Source organism: Monodon monoceros, unplaced genomic scaffold (assembly GCF_005190385.1).
Source record: "Monodon monoceros isolate NGI ecotype Baffin Bay Population unplaced genomic scaffold, NGI_Narwhal_1 Super_Scaffold_5, whole genome shotgun sequence".
Lineage (NCBI taxonomy): Eukaryota > Metazoa > Chordata > Mammalia > Artiodactyla > Monodontidae > Monodon > Monodon monoceros.
Window position 1 is genome coordinate 33,520,217 of NW_021703782.1, and position 18,207 is coordinate 33,538,423.

At 52.5% G+C, this 18,207-nt stretch overlaps 1 protein-coding gene across 3 annotated transcripts; it reads left to right on the forward strand.

The window, feature by feature from the left end:
- Window positions 1-4,691: 4,691 nt before the first annotated feature.
- On the forward strand, window positions 4,692-16,638 carry NOL6 (nucleolar protein 6). 3 transcript variants are annotated; one of them, XM_029203174.1, is made up of 26 exons: window positions 4,692-4,879; window positions 5,713-5,913; window positions 6,002-6,118; window positions 7,572-7,751; window positions 8,091-8,259; window positions 8,476-8,610; window positions 8,688-8,851; window positions 8,938-9,058; window positions 9,264-9,322; window positions 9,405-9,506; window positions 9,709-9,824; window positions 9,995-10,172; window positions 10,330-10,452; window positions 11,007-11,155; window positions 11,307-11,382; window positions 11,622-11,762; window positions 11,907-12,024; window positions 12,106-12,260; window positions 12,352-12,515; window positions 12,909-13,061; window positions 13,275-13,372; window positions 14,170-14,294; window positions 14,417-14,506; window positions 14,886-15,080; window positions 15,197-15,298; window positions 15,474-16,638. In XM_029203174.1, the coding sequence occupies exons 1-26, from the start codon at window positions 4,826-4,828 to the stop codon at window positions 15,621-15,623; spliced, it is 3,435 nt and encodes a 1,144-aa protein (XP_029059007.1). In that variant the 5' UTR covers window positions 4,692-4,825; the 3' UTR covers window positions 15,624-16,638. The 3 variants fall into 3 exon arrangements, with proteins under 3 accessions (XP_029059007.1, XP_029059008.1, XP_029059010.1); XM_029203175.1 differs by having other exon boundaries at window positions 14,173-14,294; XM_029203177.1 differs by lacking the exon at window positions 11,622-11,762.
- Window positions 16,639-18,207: the final 1,569 nt, after the last annotated feature.

Consider the following 18,207-nt stretch of genomic DNA (forward strand, 5'->3'; position numbering starts at 1 on the left):
TCCACAATGAGAGAGCCCCTTCATTTTGTTGTTGTTGTTATTTTTTCTCATAGATGAGGCCTCAGTATTTTAAAGAATCATTCCTTAGCCTCCCAACTCTATTCCCTCAGTTTTGAGACTAAACTCCACTGGAATTAGAGCGTATTTTAGTCAATTCAGCCCCTCCTCCCCAAAGGATGGTGTTTGACTGGTTCTGACTTCCCCTCCTCCACCATTCAATTTAGGGAGATTGCTGACCTGGAAACGTGGGAGATGATGTTGACACTTTTAATAGCAAGGCTGTGAGTAGACAAATAGGCAGAAAGTTCATCTTCAAAGCATTTCACCCACATAGACTCATCATAGCCCCACCCTGACCCAGAAGATGGCAGATCCCTAGCCTAAGTCACTGGAACATACACCTGGCACCCAGACCAGAAGCCTGTCTCTGGACTCAGATCAACTCACAAACTCATACTAAATATTCACAATGCCATGACCCTAAGATGGGTGACTAATAAACATATACCTATCTAGGAAGCTCACAGCCTAGTGTGTTAATGAGTTGCGTACTTAAGACTCCATACTCACATCAGAGGAACTCAAATTCCATGGAACTTGTCTCATGGCTTTTTATCTCAGCGGGTAAGACATTGTTTATTTGTAGGTTACAACTGTGTCTTATTCATCCCTGGATCCTCAGCAACCAGCACACTGTCTGACACAAAATAAACACTAAGTAATTGTTCTCATGGGCTCACAGCCAAGGGCAGGAAGATAATCAGTAACAACAACAAATCACAAATTGAACCCCACCCTCCACCCCTCCCCCCATGTCTAATAGGATCTCTCAGACACATGCTCAAGATTATAAATTCCAGAAGGACAACAGATCTTTCTCATAACCATATACTATATACTATACACTATAATGTTTGGTGCATAGTGGGTACTTACAACACAAAGAATGAATGGCAGAGATAGCTTCCTAGAGCTTTCTTATAGTTTCACGACAGGTAGAGATTGACTTGACTGACTGGTGCCCTCTGGTGGCAAAGAAAACAGGACCTTCACCCCCTAATCTGTATGGCATCACCTAGTATTCTCCAACCAGGGCTCCTATAAAGAATCTATTACCTTTCTTCCAAAAAGAAAAGATGTGGAAATCTTGGTGAAATAACTGAGAGGGAGGGTTATTTGCTTTGTAAAGGTTAATTCTGACCTTATAGAATGACTTTTTTTTTGGCCATGCTGCTCGGCTTGCGGGATCTCAGTTCCCCAACCGAGATTGAACCCGGGCCATGCAGTAAAAGCCCACAATCCTAACCACTAGGGCACCAGGGAACTCCCTAGAATGACTTTTTTAAAAGAGTCCACGATTTTTGTTTTTCTTTTTCATTCTGCATATGTTAATACATGTAAGTTTTGCATAGTGCTCTTAAGGAGCCCCAGTCTTCCTTTGATAACAACAGCTAACATTTGTTATGCATCAGTATGTGACAGGCTCTGCACATGCAGTAAACCTCATTTAATTCTCACAAAAATCCTCGACATGGTCATTACTAGAATATCTAAATCTTAGGGAGGTTAAGAAAGTTACTCAAGGTCACCCAGTGAGTGAATGGCAGAACCTGAAGTTGAACCTTGGCCATCCCACTTTAGTGTGACTGCTTTTAACCACCATGCTGTAATGTTCCTAGTCTAATGCGCCCACAGCAATCTGTACATATCACCCCCGTGCTCTACTGCAACTATTTGTTTACATTTTTCTCCCAGCCTGTGAGTTGCTCTTAAGAAAGAGCCATTCGGGCTTCCCTGGTGGCGCAGTGGTTGAGAGTCCGCCTGCCGATGCAGGGGACACCCGGTCCGGGAAGATCCCACATGCCGCGGAGCGGCTGGGCCCGTGAGCCATGGCCACTGAGTCTGCACGTCCGGAAACTGTGCTCCGCAATGGGAGAGGCCACAACAGTGAGAGGCCCGCGTACCGCAAAAAAAAAAAAGAAAGAGCCATTCATTCATTCAACAAATATTTATTGAGGGCCTGCTACGTGACAGGCCCTGTGCTAAATGCCAAGGATACAGTAGTGAATGAGACACAAATGACTGGGTCCTGCCCTCGTGGAGCTGACATTCTAGTGATTGAAACAGACAAAAACAAGAAATTAGTAGACAAATAACATTGCAAGTTTTGGTGAGTACTAATGAAGGTGATTGGGGGGGGCCAAGATGGAAACTGTTGGGGTGGATGCAATTTTAAATGGAGGCAGGGGCTTCCCTGGTGGTGCAGTGGTTGAGAGTCCGCCTGCCGAGGCAGGGGACATGGGTTTGTGCCCTGGTCCGGGAAGATCCCACATGCCGCAGAGTGGCTGGGCCCGTGAGCCGTGGCCACAGAGCCTGCGAGTCTGGAGCCTGTGCTCCGCAACAGGAGAGGCCACAACAGTGAGAGGCCTGCGTACTGCAAAAAAATAAAAAATTAAAAATTAAATAATTAAATAAATAAATGGAGGCAGGGTCAGAAGAAGCCTCGCTGAGGTTACTTTTAAATGTAAGAGCAGGGACTAGCCTGTGAAATGTGAAGGCAAGAGCATTATTCCAGATTTCTGGCTTGTGATCATCATGTCTTATTTATCTTTATCCTTGACACAGCACAGGGCTGACATTTCTTAAGTATCATCCAGTGTGGAATGAATGGTTGACCAATATCTGGCCCCTTTGGTCTTCCTCCGACTTCCACAGTGGTGCTTTCTCCTCTCAATCAATTCAAAGTCAAATCATGCTTCAAGACTTAGCACCAGCCCCATCTCCTCCAGGAAACCTTCCTTAAAAATCAAAATACTCTTCAGGTATAAAGAAGGAAATCCTACCATTTGTGACATTTAAAGCCCCACTGATGAGTTTTTAAAAGGAGAGTGGCATGATAGGATTTTAGTTGCAGAATACTCATTCTGATAACCGTGTGGAATGGATTGAAGAAGGACAAGACCACTTTTGTGAAAATTCCTTTAAAAGCCATTGCATAAAATATCCTATGCTATTAGAAGTTGGGATAGTGGTTACTGTTGGGGGGCAGTGACTAGACGGCAGAATGAAGGGAGATTGGCAAGGTGCAGGAAATGTTCTGCTTTTTTTTTTTCTTTTCTGGAAGCTGATTACATGTGTATGTTTGGTTTGTGAATATCCAAGCTGTATCCTTCAGATATGTGAATTTTTCTATATGTGTATCGTACTTCAATAAAAAAGATTAAAAGAAAAAGTTATTAAATGAAACTGTCCTATATTCCTCAAAACTATTGTCAAAAAAACAACAACAGGGCTTCCCTGGTGGCGCAGTGGTTGAGAGTCTGCCTGCCAATGCAGGGGATGCGGGTTCGTGCCCTGGTCCGGGAAGATGCCACATGCCGCGGAGCGGCTGGGCCCATGAGCCATGAGCCTGCGCGTCCAGAGCCTGTGCTCCGCAACGGGAGAGGCCACAACAGTGAGAGGCTCGTGTACCACCAAAAAAAAAAAAAAAAAAACCCACAACAACAAAAAAACCTCACAAAAAACAAAAAAGGGAGAGCTAAGAAAATGTTCCAGATTAAGAGAGAGAAAAGAAACATGATGACTAAATAGATGCCTGATCTTGCACTGCAAAATAAAATGCTACTATGTAAGGTTATTGGGATAATTGCAAAATTTGACTATGGACTTTATATAATGGCATTGAATCAAGGTTAAATTTCCTGAATTTTATAATTGAATTATGACTACATAAGAGATAGTCCTTATTCTTGGTAGACACAGGCCAAAGTACTTAGGCATGGTTTTTAAGAACCATTCATTCTCAAATGGTTATGAAAAATAATAAAACATAAATACACAGGGACTTCCCCAGTGGTCCAGTAGTTAAGAATCTGCCTTCCAATCCAGGGGACGTGGGTTCGACCCCTAGTCAGGGAACTAAGATCCCACATGCCATGGGGCAACTAAGCCCACGTGCCACGCAGCTACTGAGCCCGTGTGCTCTAGAGCCTGCACGCCACAACTAGATAGCCTGCGCGCCACAAAGATCCCACATGCCGCAAGGAAGATCCCGCCTGCCACAACTAAGACCCGATGCAGCCAAATAAACAAATAAATATTAAACAAACAAATCTCAGGCTTCTAAAAAAAACCATAAAGACGAAACAAATTTGGTAAAACATCAACACTAAGTTATGATGGGTAGGTGAAGGGTATATGGGCGTTCATCATAATATTATAGCAACGCTTCAGTAGACTTGGAAAATCTAATAAACTGGAAAAAAGCTGTTATATTATTCTAGGCACAAGATGATGTGATGCGCACCAAACTCGGCAGTAAATACAGAGTACAGTGAATAAACTCAAGATATACTTTGGAAGTGGAACTGACGAGATTGGTTAATTGATAAGATGAGAAAAGAAAAGGACTCACTGGCGTTAAGTAAACAAACCCTCCCCAGAGGGCCCAATCTAGCCCCGCCCTTCCTCTTTCGACCCAAACGGAGGAAGTGAGGAAAAGGAAGCGACCGCCAAGTTACGAGCACGCTTCAGGCCTGGCGTCGCAAGGAGGCCGTAAATCGGAAAACCCTATTTGGCCCCTCCCCCATAATGGGCGGCCCCGGAGAGTGACAGAAACCAATGACAAGCGACTCGTCGGGCACTCACCCTATGGCTCTTGAACTGGGTGGAGTCCTGTGCCACGAGGCTAGCTTCCGCTCTCCGCAGCAAAGCTGCCGCTCTGGGCTGCATATCTGCCGCGGTTTGGGCATTTCTGTCAACGTGGGAAGAAGTTGTGCAGAGCAAGTGGACTTTAAACCCGAAGTGCGGGAGCAGTACGGGAGGGATGGGCCCCGCACATAAGGGAGCGCAGCATCGCGGAACTGCCGGGGAGCCGGAGGTGGGTGAGCCATCTGGGAGGAAGGAATGCGCAACGTGTCGGAGATGGCAGAACCTAACAGTTCTCTAGCGAGGGCACGAGAACGGTCCCTTCTGGAAGAGCCCCATTTCCCCTGATGCTTCCAGCCCAGGGTACCGAGACAATCAGAGCTTGCTAAAGGAGATGGAACTTGTGGGATCGTGGAGGGGGGCGGGGCCCAGGGCTGTAGAGGAGAAGGTTTGGGATCCCGCAGCCCAGGGTTCGAAGCCTGCTCACAGTTTAGGCATACCAACTGGAACCTCTAGCTCACTGGGCTTCGTTCGGGTGTCCGTTTTCTGCTAGGGTTATTGTGAGGATTGGATGATTTCACTGAGTGTGTCCTTCAGAGTCAGTAGGCTCTTCCATCATTGAGCACTTAATGTATACTTATATAGTTTATAGTCAGGGCTTGCTGGGGCAGGGTGTGTGTGTGTGTGTAACCTGGCAGGATTTGGATAGAGCAAGAGTGGAGATGGCATTTGCAAAGTCCCAGGATTAACCCAGCAGAAGAGGAAGCTCCTGGTACTTACAAGGACCTGAGGCATTGCTTAGTGCATGGCCCAGTCAGCTACTACCCCTAGCAACTTGTGCTGTCAGGTAGATGGGGAACCCTCAACTCAAGGAGTTTTCAGCATAGAGCTCAGTAATGTTCTTTTAAGTAAAAATTATTCTGAGTTTTACACAATCTGACTCCTATTCAAGAGAGACCAGGAGCAGGTAAAGCCTTTACCTACATCCTGTCATGGTGGCACGTCAGGCAGTGGACGCTAGATATCTGTGATATCATCCTGGGTTCTCCCTCTCATTGGCCACAGGTGATGGCGTCAGCTCTGGAAGGCATAGGCAAGGAGGGGAAGAAGGAATCCTCAAAGAAGCGTTCTGGTTCTCCAGTGGAGGGCCTCCTGCAGCCCGTGAAGCTCAGCCGGGCAGAACTGTACAAGGAGCCTACCAATGAGGAGCTGAATCGCCTTCGGGAGACTGAGAGTCTGTTCCATTCCAGCTTGCTTCGTTTACAGGTACCATTGGGTGGCTGGGAATTGGGTTAGAGAGGTGGGCCTGAGACACTGAGGCTGAAGTACTACTCACCCCTGCCACTTCTTACAGGTAGAGGAGCTACTGAAGGAAGTGAGGCTGTCAGAGAAGAAGAAAGAGCGGATTGATGCTTTCCTACAGAAGGTCAACCAGCGGATCATGAGGGTGCCCTCAACCCCTGAGACAGAGGTAAGGCAGGTAGTGGAGGGAACTGGAAAGCCCAGAAGAGGTCCTTAGGGGCCTTGTTATTCTCTGAAGGGGATGGGGTGCTAGGGAGCTCATTCTCACTGCCAGGAGTCTCAGCTATGAGTGCAGTCAATTATATGTTCATTCATTTAGCAAACACGTGCCTTGCAGTAGTTGTGTTCTTAGGGTACATCAGTGAACAAAGCAGCCTATGTTCTAGTATTAGACTTAGGGACGATAGATAATGAACACGACAAGTAAACTGTATGGCAGTGTTAGATGGTGGTAAGTACTATGGAAAAAGGAAGAAGAACAAGGTAAGGGGATTATGGGAATATCAGAGGGTGAGAGTGTTTGGCAACTTTAAGTAGCGTGGTTGAGGTAGGCTTTATTGAAGTGACATTTGTGTGAAGGAAGTGAGTCAGGTATATAGATATCTAAGGAAGGGAAGGGATTCCAGGAAGGGAAAATAGCCAACACAAAGGTTCAAAGGCAAGAATAGGTCTGGTATGATGAGTTGGGAGATTGGGATTGACATATATACACTAATATGCATAAGATGGATAACTAAAAAGAACCTGCTGTATAAAAAAATAAAATTAAACTAAAAAATTAAAAAAAAAGAATAGGTCTGGTACATTCCTTGGAAAGAATGAGGGGAAGATAGAAGGAGGTAAGTTCAGAAAGGTTATGGAGGAGGGGGGCATATCATGCAGGGCCTTGTGCACCAAAACAAGGACTTTGGCTGTTGCTCTGGATAAGATGGGGAATAACTGCAGGCATTTTGTTTGTGATCTAACTTCAGTATTAAAAAGTTCACCCAGGTTTTTGCGTTAAAAGTAGAATGGAGGGGGCTTCCCTGGTAGCGCAGTGGTTGAGAGTCCGCCTGCCGATGCAGGGGACACGGGTTCGTGCCCCGGTCCGGGAAGATCCCACATGCCCGTCTGGGAAGATCCCACATGCCGCGGAGCGGCTGGGCCGTGAGCCACGGCCACTGAGCCTGCGCGTCCAGAGCCTGCGCGTCCAGAGCCTGTGCTCTGCAACGGGAGAGGCCACAACAGTGAGAGGCCCGCGTACAGCAAAAAAAAAAAAAAAAAAAAAAAGTAGAATGGAGGGGGACAAAGGTGAAATCAAGGAGACTAGTTAGAAACCTATTGTACAATGATCCACTGAAAAATGGCTCAGACTAGGGTAGAGTAGAGAAGTGGTCAGTGTCTGGATACCTTTTGAAAGTAAAATGGGTGTTCTTAACAGAGATGAATCAAGATGATTTAAATATTTTTAGCTTGAGCAGCTAGTATGGAGTTGTCTTAATAGGGAAGACATGTTTATAGGAAGATCAGAAGTTTGGTTTCAAACATTTTGACATGTTGAATTTGAGATGTCTACTAGACATCAAGGGGACATGTTAGGAAGGCAGTCAAATTAATACGTGTCACTGTCTCTGTCCCCACAGCTGACCAACCAGGCATGGCTCCGGGATGGGGTTCGAGTCCCCCTCCACCAAGTGCCCTATACTGTAAAGGGCTGTTTCCGCTTCCTGCCCCCAGCCCAGGTCACTGTTGTGGGCAGTTACCTTCTGGGCACCTGCATCCGGCCGGACATCAATGTGGATGTGGCATTGACCATGCCCAGGGTGAGGTTCAGAGTTTGGGGAATGGAGAGGTCTGCCATTTCACCACCTACAAATCCCTTGATCCCTCTCTTTTTCCCACCTCTCGCTTGCCGGGGCATTGAAATCTGAATTCTAAATCCAAAGAACAGACCACTGCAGTTGTCCTGAGGGAGCTTAGATTTGCCATTTGGAACTTTGTCTTCCTCATCTGAGTTGTGGTATGGCTAGCCTTGGCTTAAGCATCCTGGCCAGCAGATGGGGTTGCCAAGCTTTGACCTTGGCTTCATCTCGGCCCCCAAGTTCTCCAACAACAAGGACTTAAGTGACTGGCCATCTCTCTCTTCTCCTGACCCTCTCCAGGAGATCCTACAGGACAAGGATGGGCTGAACCAGCGCTACTTCCGCAAGCGTGCCCTCTACCTGGCCCACTTGGCTCACCACCTGTCCCAAGACCCACTCTTTGGCAGTGTTCGCTTTTCCTACACCAATGGCTGCCACCTGAAACCCTCGCTGCTGCTGCGGCCGCATGGTGGGAGGCATATACCGGGTGGAGGGCACTGTATGGGGTGACAAATCCAGTGGGGGAGGAACTAGGGCCTCAAGTCCACGGTGAGAAGCTTGGGCCTCAAGTTGGAGGGGAAAGGTGTAAGGCCCTCAAATGGGGAGCGGGGGCAGTGTGGGTGGTACAGGGGCTCCTCCGGCTCCAGGGGGCTGCAGGGTCTCAGCATCTCCCATCTCCCCCCAGGGAAGGATGAGCGTCTGGTCACTGTCCGTCTGCATCCATGCCCTCCACCTGACTTCTTCCGCCCGTGCCGCCTGCTGCCGTCCAAGAACAATGTGCGGACTGCCTGGTACCAAGGGCAGAGTCCTTCAGGGGATGGTGAGTATCAAGGTGGAGTTGGAGGGAAGGGTCTTGCGGGGACTTCTCCTCTCACGACTTCCCCTTTCCTCTCACAGGTAGCCCAGAGCCCCCCACCCCCCACTATAACACATGGGTCCTGCAGGACACAGCCCTTGAGTCCCATGCGCAGCTGCTATCAACCGTGCTGGGCTCAGCCTCGGGGCTGAAGGATGGTGTGGCACTTCTGAAGGTCTGGCTGCGGCAGCGGGAACTGGACAAGGTGAGTGGGGACTGGCCCAGCTTCCCTGCCTCACTGAGTGGTGGGTTGGCTCTGAGCTCCGGCCTTTCCCTCCGTCTCCCCCTCAGGGCCTGGGAGGATTCAGTGGGTTCCTTGTCTCCATGCTGGTTGCCTTCCTGGTGTCTACACACAAGATCCATACCACCATGAGCGGCTACCAGGTCCTGAGAAGCACCTTGCAGTTTCTGGGTGAGGCGGCTGGACTCGGAAAGGCCAAGGGCCCCACTCTTACCCATCAGGGATCATTCGGTCTCTGGTCCTCAGACAGATGAGCAAACCGAATCCCAGAGGCAGGCAGTTGCAGCCACCTGTCTGGAGGGTGGGTGTCACGAGGGCTGGGTCCCTAGGGAGGGGGATACCTTCTGACACACCCACCTTCTCTGGCTCATTTCAGCCAGTACAGATCTGACGGTCAACGGGATCAGTTTGTGCTTCAGCTCAGATCCCTCCCTGGTGAGTAGGGCAGTGCTGAGTCTGGGCAAGGCATCCTGAAGTTAAGGCCCAGCCCTGACTGGCTTCTCTCTCCCCCTCCCAGCCGGCCCTGGCTGACTTCCACCAGGCCTTCCCTGTTGTCTTCCTGGACTCCTCAGGCCGTCTCAACCTCTGTGCTGATGTCACTGCCTCCACTTGCCACCAGGTACAGGTGTCGCCCACTCCTGGCTTCCCCAGATGTCCCAGCCCAGACCCTGTCCCTTCTGCCAGCACCAGAACCCCAGAAACTCCTCTCCAGAGACCTTTGGTCAGGCACGTCTCTGGGTCTGGGCACTGTGTTCCGTAAGGGGAGGGGTGCAGTGCTGGTGGTCTCACGCGGGAGTTCCCTCCTTACTCTGTGGTCCCAGGTGCAGCACGAGGCACGGCTGTCTATGGTGTTGCTGGACAGCAAAGCTGACGATGGGTTCCAGCTGCTGTTGATGACTCCCAAACCTATGGTCCGGGCTTTTGACCACATACTGCAGTAAGTTTCGGGGTGCCAGGATATGCCAGTGAGTCCTGTGTCCCTGGGGCTAGTGATGGGGCAAAGGTCCTCAGGCAAGTGCTCAGATAGATCATCCTGGGGGTGGGGGTGGTGATACTTGGGACCAGCAGTACCTGATTCCCCCTCATTGTCCCTCTCTGCCCCCCCAGTCTCCATCCACTGAGTCGCCTGCAGGCAGCGTGTCACCGACTAAAGCTGTGGCCAGAGCTGCAGGATCATGGTGGGGACTATGTCTCAGCTGCTTTGGGCCCACTAACCACCCTTCTGGAGCAGGGCCTGGGGTCCCGGCTGCACCTGCTGGCCCACTCTCGGCCCCCAGTCTCAGAGGTGAGATGGTGTTGGTTGGGGAGTTTGTGGGACCAAGGGGGTTGGACCCAGGGTCCCAAGAGATACAAAAGACACACCATCCCTCTCACTAGAAAGTGGGTTTCCAGACCAAGCTGTGGGATGCTTGGATTGAGCTCAGCCTTTCTACATCCTACAGTGGGACATCAGCCAGGATCCACCGAAACACAGAGACTCCGGGGTCCTGACCCTGGGATTGCTCCTCCGGCCTGAGGGGCTGACCAGTGTTCTCGAGCTGGGTCCAGAGGCTGACCAGCCTGAGGTGAGGAGCCCTGGAGTCTGAGGGGTGATTTGGTCCTGTCTTGCATTGGAAGGAGTGGAGTGGACTGTCCTCATGCCACCTGGATTGAGGCCTGTCAGGAGACTTCTTTCTTTTTTCTCTTTTTTGCAAGATTTATTTATTATCTATTTAGTTAGTTTATTTTTGGCTGCATCGGGTCTTAGTTGCGGCACGCGGGATCTTTGTTGAGGCATGCAGGATCTTTCATTGTGGTTCACGGGCTTCTCTCTAGTTGTGGCGTGTGGGTTTTTTCTCCCTAGTTGTGGCATTCAGGCTCCAGGGCGCATGGGCTCTGTAGTTTGCGGCCCGCAGGCTCTCTCGTTGAGGTGCGCGAGCTCTGTAGTTGTGGCACGCAGGCTTAGTTGCCCTGCGGCATGTGGCATCTTATTTCCCTGACCAGGGACTGAACCCACATCCCCTGCCTTGTACAGTGGATTCTTTACCGCTGGACCACCAGGGAAGAAGTCCCCTGTTGGGAGATTTCTGACAGAGCCCTTCTTTGTTGATCTCTACCACTACCCCTTTTCTCTTCCCAGGCTGCTGACTTCCGCCAGTTCTGGGGATCTCGCTCCGAGCTTCGGCGTTTCCAGGATGGAGCCATTCGGGAAGCTGTGGTCTGGGAGGCAGCCTCTATGGCCCAGAAGCGCCTTATTCCCCACCAGGTGGTCACTCATCTCTTAACGCTGTGAGTGTTAGCATCTGAATGCCAGGAGGCAGCCATGGGCTGGGGAGCCTTTTAGGAGGGTCTGGCCCAAGCTTTTGGGGTGAGCAGCCCACATCCAGTAGCTCTCGGCATGGCCCCCAGTGCCCACACTGTGCCTGTGCCCCTTTTCCAGCCATGCTGACATCCCAGATACCTGTGTCCACTATACGGGGGGCCTCCTGGATGCACTGATTCAAAGCCTGAAAGAGGTAAGGGCTCTGGTTCAGGGCTTGGGTTAAGGCTAGGGACTGTAGAGTAAGCAGCCTGTGTGGCTGGATTTGGGGGTGGGGATGGGGGTGGAGAGCCCCATCTTAGCCAGGCTGCACTTCCCAGAACGTCCAGCAGGGGACCCCCTGGCTCTGCAGCAGCAGCCTGAGCCATGGCTGTATCCCAGGTGGTGGGGCTCTTCTGAAAGGTCGTGCCCTCCTGTCTTTCTTTTCCCTCTCAGACCTTCAGCACAGGTGAGGAGGCCTTGGCAGCTGCAGTGCGTTGCTACGATGACCTCAGTCGCTTGCTGTGGGGACTGGAAGGTCTGCCGCTGACCGTGTCTGCCGTGCAGGGAGCTCACCCAGTGCTGCGCTACACTGAGGTGAGGCGCAAGGGGCAGGGAGCTCTTTCTGCTTCGTGACACCCACCTCTACTCCACTCACCCAGTATTCTCCCTTCCAGCTTCTTGACTCTGGGCACTCCCTCCCAGTCCCAGGCCTCTTCCTCAGCCCCCCTTCTTCCATAGGTGTTCCCACCAACCGCAGTCCGGCCAGCCTACTCCTTCTATGAACAGCTGCAAGAGCGGGCCTCGCTGTTGCCCCGGCCTGACAAGCCCTGTCCAGCCTACGTGGAGCCCATGACTGGTGAGGGAGCTCTTGCGAGGGGGTGAGAGGGACTGTTCTCACCCCAGGCCGCAGGCTGAGGCCTCTCACTCTTCTCCACAGTGGTATGTCACCTGGAGGGCAGTGGGCAGTGGCCGCAGGATGCTGAGGCCATACGGAGGGTCCGGGCTGCCTTCCAGCTGCGCCTGGCAGAGCTACTGACGCAGCAGCATGGGCTGCAGTGCCGCGCCACAGCCACGCACACCGATGTCCTCAAGGTTCGGCTGGTGCAGGGCAGGGATACCCAGGGAGGGAGGGGACAGGGGTGTCAGGGTGGCCCGCCTCCCATGCCATCCCCTCTTCCAACAGGATGGGTTTGTGTTCCGGATTCGTGTGGCCTATCAGCGGGAGCCCCAGATCCTGAGGGAGATGCGGAGCCCCGAGGGGATCATCTCCTTGAGGGACACTCCCGCCTCCCTCCGCCTTGAGAGGGACACTAGGCAGTTGCCCCTGCTCACCAGCACCTTGCATGGGTATGGCCACCCCCACAGGCTCTTATGTCTGTAGACCCTTTCCTGGCCCCATTCTGCTCTCCTGGCCATCTGTCTCGCTGGAAGGCCGGTTGGAGAGATGAGTTCTGGAGTCAGGCAAGTGCCAGAACTCTGGCCCTGCCACTTCACTGGCTGTGTCCCTTGGGCAGGATTCCCCCTCCCCTCAACCTTATTTTTCTCATCTGTAAAATGGGAATCATGCTAGGACCAACCTCTTGGGGTACTAATCAGGAAGATGTGAGATGATACGTGTAATGCATTAGCACAGAGGCTAGTGTTGGGTAAAGTTGAGTAAGTAGCAGCAGCGGGGCTGAAACACTGTTCTTGGGCCCTGAGGGCCTCACTGTCATGGCCACTACCCTCCTCTCCCCGCAGACTCCAGCAGCAGCACCCAGCCTTCTCGGGTGTGGCTCGGCTGGCCAAGCGGTGGGTGCGCGCCCAGCTCCTAGGTGAGGAGCTCACCGATGAGAGCCTGGACCTGGTGGCTGCTGCCCTTTTCCTGCATCCTGAGCCCTTCACCCCTCCCAGGTGATTCCCTCCACCTTTCCCCTAGCCAGGAAGTTCCACTGGGGCCAGCTTTCATCCCCCGTGCTTCAGTCCACATGGGAGAGGTGGCTGAACCAAGGGACAGAAGGGGTTCTAACCCCCGCAATCCACACCAAGGGGCCTAGGCTCTCTGGGCCGTGGGGGGCCTGGGCATGTGTGACTGGCCCAGATGCTTTGCTTACCCCTTCCTCTCAGCTCCCCCCAGGTGGGCTTCCTTCGGTTCCTTTTCCTGATATCAACCTTTGATTGGAAGAACAACCCCCTAATTGTCAACCTCAATAACGAGCTCACTGGTAAGTGGCAGGATCAGGGTCGGACTAGTGCAAGAACTACCCTTTGTGGATTGTAGAATAGGACAGGCAAGGGTTTTCCCTGTCAGTCTGTTAGGTTTTCTCTCTGCCTCCCCTATCCCGGATATCCACTCCTGACCCTGACTGCCTGGGGGGTAGGGAATTGTTAAGGAGGAAGAGGACCAAATCAAGCCTTTAGGGAGCTCCAAGACTGTAGAGATATGGTTTGCCCATGTGATGATCAGAAACACAGCAGACTGGGGATGGTAAGCAGGCTACCTGGGGGGCTGTGAAGGGAAGAGGAGAGAGGAAGAGGGGCTCTGAACACCAGGTGAGAAGTCTTATGGTGGGGAGCAGGGAACGGTTCAGGTTAGAATACATGCCCAGACCTCTTGGGTGCGGGGTCGGTGCGGGGGGGCGGGCGGGTGAGTGGTGATTTCTGGTTGTAATATGAGGAGCTTCTGGTCCCAGCAGAGAGGAAGGTATCAGCTTTCTAATTCCCCAGGTGTGTGGGAGCCCAGGGTAGGAAGGGGCCAGGGGCAGGCCTCAGCTTGTGTAGGCCCGGAAAGCAGACTGGGTTGCCAGGCAGTGGAAAATTCTGTTTCTGGTCCCAGGCTGGGAGTTTAACACCCTGCCCAGTTGAGGCAGATGCGGCGTCCCTTTCATCGCTTTTGCCATTTGGGGGATGTTGGAAAATCCCTGTGATGGGCAGCTGCTAAGTGTACAGTAGGAGGACCCAGGGCAGTAGAGGGTGTCTGGGGGGAGGAGTAGGCTGACCCAAGACCCCCTCTCCTCCGCAGCAGAGGAGCAGGTGGAGATCCGCAGTGTCTTCCTGGCAACCCGGACAAAACTTCCCGTCATGGTCATCATTACCCCCCAGGATCGCAAAAGCTCTGTATGGACACAGGATGGACCCTCGCCCCAGGTTTAATTTCATTCCTGCTCCCAAATGTGTGGTTTTCTCCCCCAAGGAAAAAGCAGGCCCAGCCTGAGCTATGAGAGACCTGTGGTCAGGTGTGACCTTTCTGATGTATGTGTGTCCCCCAGATCCTACACCAGCTCATGGTCCTGGCAGCCGAGGCCTTGCCCGTCCTAGAGAAGCAGCTAATGGATCCCCAGGGTCCTGGGGACATCAGGGTAAGCCCAGGGCCCAAACTGCCTCCAGGGGCTCTGGGGACTCTGCCTTTGAACCATGGAAGTCTGGAGCTCTAGGGGCCCCTGTTTGGTGAGACTGAATCCAGAGAAGGCGTTGCAGCTGCCCACAGCGCCTGGCAGCGGGGGAGCCTGCAGGAGAATCGGGGCCCTGGCTTCACACTTCTACCCTGCGCTCCTCCCGGGGACCCAAGCTGCCACCAGCTGGGTCTTGTTGTTCCTGCCTTCAAATGAGCATTTGGGCCCATAATGGGTGGGTCAGACAAAAGGGAAGGAGGGAACCAGAGTGGGCATGTGGAGGGGTTTGTGGTCCAGTTCCCAGCTCCCAAGTGGGCACTGCTGAGCACCCCTTACCCCTCCTCAGACAGTGTTCCGGCCACCGTTGGACATGTACGACGTGCTGATCCACCTGTCTCCCCGCCACATCCCCCGGCACCGCCAGGCTGTGGACTCGCCAGCTGCCTCCTTCTGCCGGGGCCTGCTTAGTGAGCCGGGGCCCTCCTCCCTGATGCCCGTGCTGGGCTACGATCCTCCTCAGCTCTACCTGGTGCAGCTCAGGGTAGGTCCTCAAGGGCTGACTGACCCTGGGGAGGGGACATCCAGGTGGAGCTGGGGCCGTGGAGGTGGCTCTCAGGTGTCCACCTGTAATCTTGTCTCTGTCCTGCCCTTTCCTAGGAGGCCTTTGGGGACCTGGCCCTTTTCTTCTATGACCAGCATGGCGGAAAGGTGATCGGTGTCCTCTGGAAGCCCACCAGCTTCCAGCCCCAGCCGTTAAAGGTGAGCTGGCTGGGGACAGTTGTCTGTTCCTGAGTGTGTACATGTGTTCCACATGGGCATGTATGTCTGTGTGTGGTTCCACAAGTGACCCGGTGGCAGGTGTGAAACGTGTGTTTTGGTGTCTCTGCGTGTGCCTCTCGTGACACCTCCATCTACATTTCTCTGATTCTCTCAGGCCTCCAACACAAAGGGGCGCATGGTGGTGTCTCAAGGTGGGGAGCTGGTGATGGTGCCCAATGTAGAAGCCATCCTGGAGGACTTTGCCATCCTGGGCGAAGGCCTAGTCCAGGCTGTGGAGGCCCGAAGTGAGAGGTGGACCGTGTGACCTTCAGCCCAGGAGCAAGCTGTAGATGGACAACAGGACTGCAGACCTCTGGAGCAAGATGTCAATGCCGTGACCACCCTTGCTGCATATGGACCGTCCAAGGAGGGCTTGCTGGCCCGAGCATGCTGAATCATCCCCAGCAAAGCCCTGTCCCAATTTTCTGTCTGATGCCCCAGCATTGGGGCAGGGGCCATGGTGTCCTGTGGAGTCCCCTGAATGAACCCAGGAGATCCATCTACTTGTCAGCCTGGCCTGGGCCTTTTTTATTTTTTCCTTCCCAGGCTGCTCCCAGAAGCCCGGAGAAGAGGCTGTGTGCCCAGGGCTGAGGCTCTGTCCCCACCCCTCTGCCAGGATGTGTGCCTCAACCTCAGTATGCCCTTCGGTGCATCGTCAGGCCTTTTAAATGGGGCTCAGAGAAGGTGTGGCACTGCCTGAGAGTCACAGAGCACCAGCACTGAGCAGTGGAGAGGGGGCTACGTGGGATGAATACACCGCATTGAAGGGGCACAGTGCCCTCCTGTGTTGGTTCCGCTTCATCCCGGGGTGGGGACATGGAAAAGCACAGAGGACAGGAAGGGGCTGGGTGGGTGAAGGGGTGAGGGGGACTGGTGGTCCCCCATTCAGGAGAGATGCAGAAAGCACTGATTGCTGCCCTGGCCTCTGGTGTCTGAGCCCCTCAGGCTCTGTGCTCCTGCAGTGGTGGTGCAGAGGTGAGTGGGACCCAAGACCTGCTCTCCAGGAGCTCCCAGTGCCCTAGGGGAGGGGGTGCTGCTTCCTTTCAGCCTGGTCCACACCCCCCTTGCAGCAGCCTCTCCCTAATCCTGGCTGTTTTTCCAGACTCAGCTCAAACAGTGACTCCTCCTTAAGCCCTTCCTCGCCCTCAGCCTAAGGTGCGCTTTCTCTCCTCTGAAACATTAGAGCAATTACTGCCTGTTCATTTCTCTTTGCAGTCATGTACAGTGGCGTGAACTCTCTTGTTTTAAACTGTGATTTAAAATTAAATCATTTAATTTCCCTATGTTATTGGCTTGTCTGCCTATTCTGCATGGTTTTGACCTTGTCTCCTAAATGTAAGCTCTTTGAGGGCAGGAAACATATTTGAACAGATTTCATGGCACCTAGTATAGTGCTCTGCCCAAGTAGGATACAGGTGTGTGCAGAAGGGGCACCTGGCCCAGGCAGATGGAGGACAGGGCAGGCCACCAGAAGACTTCAAGGAAAAGAGCATCATGATTTGTGATCTCTGCCTAGAATGGGTAGGGTTTTATGGTGAAAGGCCTGAGAATTAAAAAGTTGATGTTGGGAATTGCTTTGGCAGTCCAATGGTTAGGATTCCACACTCTCACAGCTGAGGGCCCAGGTTCAATCCCTGGTTGAGGAACTAAAATCACTCAAGCCATGCAATGCAGCCAAAAAAAAAAAGTTTATTGCGTGCCTGCCTAATAAGATACCCTTTGTTATTTTCCATATCTTTTTTTTTTTTTTTTTTTGCGGTACTTGGGCCTCTCACTGTTGTGGCCTCTCCCGTTGCGGAGCACAGGCTCTGGACGCGCAGGCTCAGCGGCCATGGCTCACGGGCCCAGCCGCTCCCCAGCATGTGGGATCTTCCCAGACTGGGGCACGAACCCGTGTCCCCTGCATCAGCAGGCGGACTCTCAACCACTGCGCCACCAGGGAAGCCCCTATTTTCCATATCTTACATAAGGAAATTGATCATATACCAGCCCTATGAAGCACCTGCTTTTCCTCATTATCATTTTCTGAATGAGGTCAAGTTCAGCTGCAGGTGGGGGCTTGTTTGTAGAGGGACTTGGAGGTCTGGCTATCTGGCTTCATCCTCAAGATGCTTAGCCACACATGGGAACTCTGGTTTCCAATTTTGTCCCAATTCTGTTAGTCTTTGTGAACCTATGCCAGTCCCTGCCTGTCACTGTCATGGGACAGCTTGGCCTGGGGTTGAAATTAGTATAGGGAATACACTGATTGGCTGCGTGAACTGAGGTCTGTGTCCATCTCTCTCCCTGTGCCATTCATTCATGTACTCCAGATCTCAGTGTGCCAGGCTGTATTTTCAGTGAGATATGAGATGCAGTCCCAGCCCTGTGGTCGTCCCTGGCTTCTCAGCTTTCCTTTTTCTTAGTCCCTCACATGTGGCAGTCCCTCTGTGGACTCTGGGGAGGGGCAGGGGGTACAGGCTGGTTTCAAACCATCCCGTTTCATCCCAGGGTCAGCTCCAGGCTCGTAGCTTCCTTCACAACTCCAGTGCAGGGAACGCGTGGGATCTGCCTCCAGGTAAGCTCGTGGCTCCAAGAAGTGCAGATACCAGTCCCAATCAGGGGAAATGAGCCTTGGCCCTGCTACCTCCCCATGTGGTCCTGGGCAAGTCACTTCCCCTTGCTGGGCTCAACCTCCCCATCTTTAAAATGGGCATGATAGGGACTTCCCTGGCAGTCCAGTGCTTAGGACTCTGTGCTTCCACTGCAAGGAGCATGGGTTTGATCCCTGGTCAGGGAGCTAAGATCCCTCAAGCCATGCAGTGCGGCCAAAAAAAAAAAAAAAAAAAATGAAAAGAAAGAAGCCATGA